At 33.7% G+C, this 11,486-nt stretch overlaps 1 protein-coding gene across 1 annotated transcript; it reads right to left on the bottom strand.

The window, feature by feature from the left end:
• Positions 1–2,547: 2,547 nt before the first annotated feature.
• Positions 2,548–3,585, bottom strand: LOC106753214 (metalloendoproteinase 5-MMP-like). The gene is given in 2 exon segments (XM_022777427.1): positions 2,548–2,808; positions 2,956–3,585. Coding segments are annotated over 2 exon segments (891 nt in total).
• Positions 3,586–11,486: the final 7,901 nt, after the last annotated feature.

Genomic DNA, 11,486 nt, shown 5'->3' with positions numbered 1-11,486 from the left:
TGACCGAACGATTCGTCCTTTCCCTGCCATCTAACCGATTGAAACCACTTTTGCACCTAACTAGTCCTTTTCCTCCGATCAAAATAGCATTTCCACCGATTAATCGGCCGGTTTAGTGAATCCTCACCGACCTAGGGTTTTCCTACCGTCTAGACCTAGATCTAGGGTTTCTTGTGTTCGTCTCCGCCTAGCTCTCGATTTAGAGCTCCTTCATCATTACGCTGCGTCTTCTCGTCGGAGAAGCTTCGAGGAGGTCCGTATCACCTCTTGGCCAACCTTCTTCGAGGCTTTCCTGTATCAATAATATTGTTCACAGTTCACACAGTACAGTTCACAGTTCAGTTTCTTCAGTTCACAAAAATAACTGAATTGTACTGTACTATAGTTAACTGAACCAAAAAATTCTTTAGTTCAGTTTTTAAAAACTGAACTATAAAACAGTATATTTAAGTTATAGTACAAATGGATCAGTTTTTTTTAGTATAATATAGTACAATTAACTATAGTACAGTACAATTCAGTTATTTTTGTGCAGCCCTACTTATCAATTAACAAATTGTAATTAGGCCAAATATGAGTTCCAGCCTCTCATCATCAATTCTGCACATTCACTTCAATTTGGACTAGCACAACACCATCAAACATATAGATATGTTTGTGCTGCCAATTGAATCAATTCAACGAAACAACCTTATCCGCTAGCTAAATTAAATTCAATCATAATAATATTCAATGCCCGATTTCAAAAGTACAAGAATCTACTGCACACAACAATTGAAATTAAAATTTTCATCGTTGGAAGGATTCAGTCAAGGAAACCAGTAGGTACATTATCCACTTGCTTCCAATCTTTCGCATCAATCTTCTGATTAATCCTTTGATTTCAATTTACATGCAGATTCACAAAATTAAGGATTACACTGATTGGATCAACAATGCCACCAGCCGCTTGTACCAAATATATGTGATGAATTGCTACAATCACTGATTTAACAACTTAAACCATTAATGGAAAACTTCATTACACTTTTTACCACTCATTTTTTGTCTTTATACCTTATTATTATAATATCATTCATCATTTCACATTTTTCTCTTCTTTTCCTATCTCTTTTTTTTTTTATTTTCAAAAAAGAAGTGTACGATTGTATTTTTATGTTTGATTTGAATGAAAATTCACTTAAATGCATATATTTCCTAGAAGAGAACCTTTTTATGCAGCTCTCAACGGTTGAATTCAAAGGTGCAGAGAGACGTATCTAAGAGAGACCACTTGGAAGAATTCTCTGTGAAGTCCTAACAATGTGCGACTTGTACTTTTCCCTCACAGTTTCGCTACTGTCCTCGGCTAAGATCGATAAGATCGAAGACCGGAAGCTCACAATCCTCGGCAGCCACCAGGAGACGGCATGGATGCTCCGACTAGTGTGCGCGGTCTAGGCTTGGAGACGTTTAGGGTTTCCAACGCTTGGGGCTTGGAGATTGTACTCTAGGATGAGAGAAAGAAATGTTCTGGGATGTGAGAAAAAATATTGTTAGAACCGAAATGGTGAAGAGAAAGAAAAGTTGTGCGACGAAATGGTGAAAAGAAAGAAAAGTTGTCTGCGGGACGAGTTGGAAGAAATGAAATGCTCTGCGTTGAGGAGGACGAGATTTCTGAAGGGGTTTTGGACCTATTATGATAGGTTTTCAAATATCTATCATAATATGGTTTCCCCATATTATCTATTTTGTCACCGCGTTCAACTTATTATGATAAATAGTCTTTTACCTGTTATAATATATTTAACTTTTATTATAAAAATGTCACCGTTACACCTATTATATTAGGTTTATTAAAATATATCATAATATATCTTAGTTTTATTACAAAATTGTCATCGGTTAATGTATTATGATAAATGGATTTCATCTATCATAGTATTTTTTCATAGAATCCAATTTTTCCACTAATGACTCTTATAGATTTTATATTAGGCCCTTAATTTTTTTACCATTATCCTTTTTATTATAAGAGCTTATATGGCTATTCTTGTAGTGTAATTATTACTTGTTATATATCAAATAACTGATACTAATTTAAATGTCAGAATAAGTTTTATTTTAAATAAAAATGAAAAATGAGAAAATTAAATAAAGTACAAGATATAAACTTAAAATTAATTTTAGGGATTTGAGTTCAAGATGATGAGTATATTTTGATGGAATCGAATGACGACTTTTGTGTTAAATTTGGTGCAAACATTGTTTTAATGTGTGATCCTCTATAGACTTCTGCATACTATCATGATGTAGTGGGTGCGGCTCTTATGCGAAGTTTAAGTCTTTCTCTAGTTAATTATACTATCAATTATAATATTAGCTTTCATGGAAACAGGTGGAACTGCATTATCTTTTCTGTTTTGGAGAAGGTTATTTAGCATCGGTTATTATTAGTGGACAATTTTTACAAAATAAAATTATCTTAATCTTATATTTCCAAAAACAAAAGTAGCGAATGATATTGTTAAAATAGGAGTAAATTTTATTTTATTTCTAAATCCACAATCAAGCCAGAAGCACCATATAACTAAATCCAAGGGACAAGGTGGTAATTACAAGCACTCTCCAACTTCCATAATAACCAGAATTGGATTCAATGTACTGTTGCAGAATGTTGTTCTTGTCGAAGTTGGAGAGTTGTATCTTTCGTTGCTGTGATGGCAAAATGTAAGGGTACATAACAGACTCATGCAAGAAAGAGTGGTCAAGTCCAAGTAAATGTCCAATCTCATGCATCATCATAGTCTCCAAGTCCAGAACATCATTCTCCCACGACAAGCTGTTGTTTTCACTTGGCAACGCCCAGGACATGTTCGCGTTGAGACGTATCTCCTCCGTCTTCACGCTAAACGGAGATTCCTCCCTTATAAAGCTTATGCCAAACACATCGGCGTCAAAGACGTCATCGAGTACGTAGAATCCAACCTTAATGTCAGCGTCATCGTAGTTTGTCTGCGTGAGGTTCAAACGCCCTGTGGCATTCGCCCACCGCGTGAATGCCTGTCCTAACACTTTCTTGGCGTTGTCCGGGATATTACTTTTCGGAAGAAAACCATACGTGAGTTTTATCTTATGGAACCACTGGTTGCCGGCTTTGGGCCACGACACGTTTTCAGTGAAATCGTTGGTGAAATTCATGTCGGGGACAACACATCGGGGTAGTAAGATTAGTTCTAATGTCTCGTTGTTTAGGTAGCCGGTAACTTAGAGATTGAAAGATTACTGGTAGGTCTGGATGGCTGATACTGTTTGCTGGTCCAAAAAATCGTCGAATGTCTCAGAGAATTGAAGGTAGCCAAAGTTAGAAAAGTACTCTTTGATTCGAGACAAGCCTTTGATTTCCTTTGGTGTTTGGTATTGTTGTGGAGAAGAAAAGTCTGGTTCGGGGAAATGGTTAATAATCTGTTTAGGCGATATTTTTCCCCTAAACCACTTGGATGCGATTGGGACAATTTTAGAAAGAGAAAACCCAATACCAGCCTTCGCGAAAAGGGATTGATGGAGAAGGAACAACAATAGGAACGCAGAAAGGTTTGATTTCATTTTGGATCTCGATATTTTGACACTCTAATTTTGACACTCTTTTAACAACGCCACGTGTCATCTTCTGATCGGGCGTTTTTTTAAAAAAAAATCCAAAAAAGTGACGTCATTTATGAGGAAAAGATTTGAATTTTTTGTTTCCAAGTTTGCCCTTGCCCAGATTCATCTGAATTAAAAATTCTCTTTCTTCCCTGTTTCATCAGATTTGGAGTTTCTCCGATAGCTTCATTGTCTTCGCTCACGCTCTTCCGAAATCGTTTTGGGCTTCGTTTTCGCAATCTCATTGTCTGTGGTCCTTGTGGTTGCCCTGTTGGCCTTCCTTATTGTTGCGGGTGTGGCGGTGATTGCATCTTTTGGTTGTTGGTGTGTTGGTGTTGCGAAATGACGGGTTCTTCGAGCAGGGTAAGCGCGTTAATCTTTGGTTGGTTTGTGGTGTTTAGTGCTTGGTATTTGGAGTTTGGGTTTTGTGTGTCTTTTTCATCTAGGGTTTTGAAGTTTTGGTTTTTGGAATTTGTATGCAGTTGACGGTTCGTCACTCGGTTTCCACAAAGTACATATGTAGTTTGAACAAACGATTGAGAAAGGAGCATCGGTCAGTTAACAGTTAACATGATATATTTTTTGTAGGTATGGTTTTGTGAGAATTTGATTCCTCCCAAAGGTGCTATAGAAAAAAATCCAAGAATATTGCATTGGATGAATATAGATTTGGGAGACAACGTAGTGAAAGGAGGTTTGGAAACTGGTATGTGGTATGTTGTTAGAGTGATATTTGTTATTATAAATGTGTTTGTAGTATGATTTGAATTGTTGAATTTCAAGTTAATGATGATGTTGATATTGATTTTGGTTTGTTGAAGGAAGAAAGTGATCTTAAGGATGAACCAAGACAAAAAAATGAAAGATGACAAGGCATCAACAAAGAAGCTACTTAAGAGAAAACGCAGAGAGAGTTTTATGCAAACTTTACATCAGCAACAAAGTCTAGTTGCAGAACTTAAAAGGAGGGTTCTTGTGTTGGAGGAAGATGTGGCATTTGAGAAAGTTAGACGAAGAAGACCAGAGGATGGTGGACAAAGTGTGCCTCGTGAAGAACCGTTTATCTCCCTGAGAGTCTTCTCCCCGGGTGGCATCACTCCGGGCGACATCTCCCAAAAAGGCATGTCCACTGATCGTCCTCCAATGAAGACATATGTCAGGATGGGGTCACGAAGGCGTTACAAAAGTAGAGCGCTTAGGACTCCTTATGTAGGATTGCTTAGGATAAAGAATTAGTGATATTTGTAAACATGGTTGTATTGTAATTCGGTTTGTGTTTTGTTGAATGTTTTAAACATGGAAGTTGCCTTTATTAAGATATTTGTATTGTAAATGGGATATGTGGTTCTGTTTGAATTGTTAATGAATAAACTTTGCATTGAAATGTAGTATTAATGTATTTGAATGATGAATGAAACAATGATTGTTTGACATAGGAAAGAAATGTGTATTTTGAACAGAAAATCGTAGTTCAGGACATTGGAAAAAAATGCAGCAGAAAAACCTATAGTAATCGTTTACAACAGACTTGTAAACGATTACGCGAGCTGATTTTGTGTTTTGGACACAAAGTTCAACATAGGGAGCCATGTTTTTGTTCACAACGGACCACGTTTAAAATGTCTTATGTATAACACAATTAGAACTGATTTGGTATCATTTAGTGGTGTGAGAGATGTTCTAATTGTGGTTTATCATGGTTGGGTATGCAAGGAGAGAACTATGTTCAGTACACACAAGACCAAAATTCAAGTCCTGAAAGAACTGATGCAGCACAAAAAGCTGTTGTAATCGTTTACAACAGACTTGTAAATGATTACGCGAGTTGATTTTGTGTTTTGGACACAAAGTTTAACAGAGGGAGCCATGTTTTTGTTCACAACGGACCACGTTTCAAATTTCTAATGTATAGCACACGTCGAACTGATTTAATATCATTTAGTGGTTTGGGAGGTGTTCTAATTGTGGTTTTTTATGGTTGGGTATGGAAGGAGAGTATGGTGTTTAATACAAGACCTCAACTCAAGTCAAGAAAGAATCCCCACACTTTTAACACAATTTCATACACACACATTACAAAGAATGACCATGGTCCTCTACGTTCGAAATTATGGTCCCTGCTGCCCAGGATTGTGTCCAAATCCTTGATTTGACTTGCGTAATCGTTTACGCACCACTGGTAAACGATTACAACAGTTATATGCTGCACATGAGTTTGGACTTCAACCAACCTTGTGGAATCTCAAAGTTGGCTCATTTACTCCTTCTTGAGGACTCCAAACAAGACCTCCCACACTTTTAACACAGTTCCATACACAAACATTACAAAGAATGACCATGGTCCTCTACGTTCAAAATTCTGGTCCCTCCTGCCCACGTTTGTGTCCAAATCCTGGATTTGGCTCGCGTAATCGTTTACGCACCACTGGTAAATGATTACAAAAGAGTTATATGCTGGAAATGAGTTTGAACTTCAACCAAACTTGTGGAATCTCAAAGTTGGCTCATTTACTCCCTCTTGAGGTGTCCAAACAATACCTCCCACACTTTTAACACAGTTCCATACACAGACATTACATAGAATGACCATGGTCCTCTACGTTCGAAATTCTGGTCCCTGCTGCCCAGGATTGTGTCCAAATCTTGGAATTGGCTCGCGTAATCGTTTACGCACCACTGGTAAACGATTACAACAGAGTTATATGCTGGAAATGAGTTTGGACTTTAACCAACCTTGTGGAATCTCAAACTTGGCTCATTTACTCCCTCTTGAGGTCTCCAAACAAGACCTCCCACACTTTTAACACAGTTCCATACACAGACATTACAAAGAATGACCATGGTCCTTTGCGTTCAAAATTCTGGTCCCTCCTGCCCAGGTTTGTGTCCAAATCCTGGATTTGGCTCGCGTAATCGTTTACGTACCACTGGTAAACGATTACAACAGATTTATATGCTGCACAAGAGTTTGGACTTCAACCAACTTTAATAACTTTGCTTTTATTTAAACGAATTATTAATATCGCACTTTCGATTGCCATTAATACACACACAACGTAAATAAAAAGATATTGCAAATCATGTTATCATCAACAATGTGATGCTATATATATATATATATATATATATATATATATATATATATATATATATATATATATATATATATATATATATATATATATATATATATATATATATATATATACAAATGTCGGTGGAGATCAACAAATCATCAACAATGTGATGTTTTACATAAATTCATTTGTACAGGAAACAATGTATTTTGAAATACAAAAAAAATATTAACAATCCTCTAAACATGTAAATAATCTTAACAATCCTCCAAAAACCCATAGACATGCAGCGCTTCCATTCTTGCAATGTTGTCGTTGTCCAGAATCCAGTTCTTTACGTAGTTCTTTGTAATTTCTCGCAAGTCGTCCTGAAACAAAATCTTATTTACTTCAGAGATAAACAACACCATCATGTGAACTCTATAACAATGAAATTAATGCTTACATTTGTATATTGCGGCAAGCTCTTGCCGTTGTACCTATCCTCTCCATCCCAAATTTCTATTGCCTTTAACATTATCACTCCACAATAGAATATGAAATCAAAGAAACAAATATATAACTTATGACAACATACAATAATGAAAGCACCAAATTATTTACATTCAATGGTTAAAACAACTTACAAGTTTGGTTGGCATGGGATGTTTGATACTAGAACAGGAAAAGGACCAATACTACCTTCATGTCATTGTACAACATGCATAAGAATTTCGCCATATTTTGACCCTAACAAAGAAATACATTAACCAGTTTAAAAAAACATCATTAATTGACATCAACAACATTCAAGGAAAACATAAACTGTGATTTCATACCACAAACAAGTCAATCCTCTTTCGATCTCTCACAGTCTTGTTTAATGAGTCAATGACAGATATTTGTAATGTTTTCATTTTCAAAGAATAGCACCACTAGTGTTCATCATGGCAAAATGGCATAAACACCTACAAACAACAAAATTCAAATGTCAATACATGAACATGCTACAATTTCCAAACATAATAACAACACATTTATCTAACTCAGCGGTGGGAATGTCAGCAAGATCAAAATGCTCAAACCTCATATAGGTCGCGTAATTATGAAGTCTATACACATGTTGATTTTTTATCATTTTCCTATAATCATTGATAATATGGTCCTGTAAACAATTCCAAACGCATTAATGCCTTTTACATTATTTCTACCAAGACATATATCAATTGAAATAAATTATGATTTACCGCGTATAAATAACTGAAATGCACCCTCTTCACAACACCACTCAACCTTTTTTGATAGTGCATAAAGATTGTTGACGCAAATAACACCGCCTACACAATTCAAATTCTCCAAATAAATAACATAAATAAAAACACTAAGAACTAAAACAAGACACATCATACTAACCATGTTATCAACATATGTACGTGGCGCTAAAGTCTGCATAGATTTTGTGTTCAAACACTGGCCAATGATGTCACGACAACTCTGAAAAAATACAAATATTCACTTCATTAAAAGGAACCAATTGTTGAGACACCTTAAAACTAACATCATTCCCAACCCACCGTTGAACCATCTCCTTCAATAATTTTATATTCACTTCAATAGGGTTTAAAAGGTTCATGCACCAATTAAAAGGGGTCATATTAAGACGCTCTCTATGAGGGTATTGTAGTTTGGTATTCATTTCAAGAATGTTCGCCAAATCCATGAAAATACGAAGACGCCACTACAAAACATTAAAATAACATACATTAAATACTAACCTTCAAACGTTATACATCATCCATACCAATAAAACATAAAATTTTATCTTACACTTGATTTTCTTGAAACCATTGGACCTGCAGTGATAACAATACCCACAAAATAACTTAGGTTTCGCTCAAAAAAAAAAACCTCTCTATTACAGATTACATTAGAAAAAGTCCATTGTTGCACTTACCCGAAAAACAAAAAAACACCACCAACGACGAAATACACAATGGTCCGACAACGAGAACGAGACACCAAGGTTTCACGAGATACACACAACCACCCACACCACTACAGTGATGGTCCGAGAACGAGAATGGTCTGACACCACTACAGTGATGGTCCGAGAACGACAATGGTCCGACAACACTACAGTGATGGTCCGACAACGAGAATGGTCCAACAACGAGAACGAGACACCTAGATTTCGCGAGACACCCACAACGATCCACACCACTACAGTGATGGTCCGAGAACGAGAACAACCTTTCACAACCAGAACGCCTGAGAGAACCAAAGAACGAGGTCGGCCAAAGCGAGTGCGAAAATGATGATGGGAGCACCGTCAGAGCAAGAATAAGGAAACTGGCGAAAATGAAACAATGAAAGAGAGCGCGAAAACAAATTCTATTCACTTTACTTTCCAATTTTGCCCCTCACTTCATTTAATAATCTGATTTTTTTAGAAAAAATTCACACCCAATACACAGACGACACCTGGCGTTGTTAAAGTTGTGTCAAAATTGGGTGTTAACATATCATTTTCGTTTCATTTTGAAAGATATGATTATTCTTGGTGGATATGAGAAGAGTTGGGAAATTATATATAGAGGAAGGTGTGGATGACAGTTTCGAATTCGAAAACCCTATTTGCTTCCAAGTTTTACCACAATTATTTATTCATTATTTATGACTCTTCAATTTTTTTTGTTTTTTTAAATGATGAGATTATATTTGTTAAAAAAAATTATATAGATTCATAACATTTTTCATAGAGAAACTTGTACTTTTCATAGGGACTAATATAAACTCAGTAAAAGGAAACAATAAAGGTTATTTTTGTCTATACGATTGACGAACTGAAGTATATACAAGCGAGGCAAAAAGAGATAGGTTTTTGTCTCGACTCAAATACAACTGAGGCGGTAAAGAATATTTAATATAATTTTTTTAAAATTTTTGTTTACTACTAGGATCTATTGCCTCAATTCCTTTGAACCGAGATAATATGGGGTCTTTTGCCACGATTAGGGGTTGAATCGAGGTAGTAGAGAGTATTTTTTTTTTGTTAGACTTTATTCCTCAGTTGTGGCCAAAATTGATGCTATAAACCCCATATTGTCTCGGTTATGATCACAACCAATGTCTATTCTAGTTTTTTTTTTTTTTAAAGACGGGTTAGTTTCTGTAACCATCTCTATTACAAAAATAAACTTGCATATACAAAATTTGTCCAAAGCAATTCAGAATCGTATTTTGAATGAAAATTATAATAAATCGTAAATCGATTCAATGTACATAGAATTCTAACAATAAATCAACTTAGAATCATAAATTAGCTTAGAATCATAAATCAATCCAATGTACAAAGTTAACCTACTATATCTTAATATCTACATACTATTATAGAGTTGAATTATATATTTAGCAAGTGTTTTTCTTATATATTTAAGGGATTTCTCAGGAGTTTATGTAATAGAATTGAATCTTTGTACAAGACACAGTGATTTCAATTAGTGTATATGAATTCTAAATTATAGAGAGAAAAAATTCAATAAAACCAAATATTATCGTTTTCCATCCACTTGTAATATGAGCACAAATAATGGTTATCATCCTATATAATATGTAAGTAAGTGTAAGTGAACAAGAGATTTAACTTTAATATCATTTATAAGTTATTTCAAAAAAGATTAATTAGAGAAATGCAAAAAGAACCTAATCACACATATAAGAGATTGTTATAACTTTTAATTCAAAATTTTAACCAAGAGTGATTCAAAGTGAAAGAGGTAAAACACTTTTTAGATCTAAATAAGGTTTCAAATGTTTTTAGTACTAATATTTGTCTATTAAATTATTATAAAATTATGTTTGAGAAAAAGGTATCAAATTTTTAAGTATATTAAATTAATTATAAAATTATGTTTACGAATAAAAAGACCTTAAAATTTTTCTTAGTATTAATATATCTTTATTATTATAAGTTTCTGTTAATTTCTATTGATATTCAAAATAATATTTAATGAGTTAAAATAATTTTTCAATAAAGTATAGTTTTGTTTATTAAAAAGATAATGATTAATTATATTTAATATCTTATAATTAATTTTTATTTTTATTTTCTTTTTTCTTTTATTATATGACTTTTCTTCTATTAATTTCAGTTTTTGTCTCTCTTGCTTTTTTTCTATTCTAGAAACATTCTTATGAGTATTTTGCATATCTCATTTTTTTAATCTCATGTTATTTGTGTATATTAATCTTTCTCATTTCTGGTTAGTAAACTTTTCTTTTTATTTGTGTTGATATTATTTTTATTAGGATTAAAAGAGCATTTCTTTTTGTCCAATTTTATTTTGCAGTACTTTTTTATTTGTTTTTTTGTTTTTTGAGAGTTTTTTTCATATATTTTGATAAATAAATTAAAATTTTTGTTTGGATTAAATTGCAAAAATGATAATTAGCTTAGAGTTTAGTCTTTCAATAAATAATGAAGATGAAATCTATGATATAAATTATGAACAATTCCAATATCATGTTTCAGTTGAAAGGAGTTTCTTAAACCTAAAGAAGTAAAAAACTTATTTAAGATTAATAATGTCTCAAAACTATTATATGGATTAACTTTATTATCTGTTGAAAAATAAATGTTAAAAGAAATTGATTATAACAATTTAAAAGATAGTTTTACATGAAAGAAAAAAAGCTTGAAAAATAAATTATAAATAAAATATCTCATTTTTTTATGTTTTCTTTAGTCTAGCAAACCCTTATGTGGTCCGTAAATTTATGAATTTTCTATATTATGTAATGCTAAAT

The sequence above is a fragment of the Vigna radiata genome, unplaced genomic scaffold (assembly GCF_000741045.1).
Source record: "Vigna radiata var. radiata cultivar VC1973A unplaced genomic scaffold, Vradiata_ver6 scaffold_238, whole genome shotgun sequence".
Lineage (NCBI taxonomy): Eukaryota > Viridiplantae > Streptophyta > Magnoliopsida > Fabales > Fabaceae > Vigna > Vigna radiata.
The sequence above is the reverse complement of the archived record's forward strand: the minus strand, read 5'-3'. Positions and strand labels throughout refer to the sequence as shown.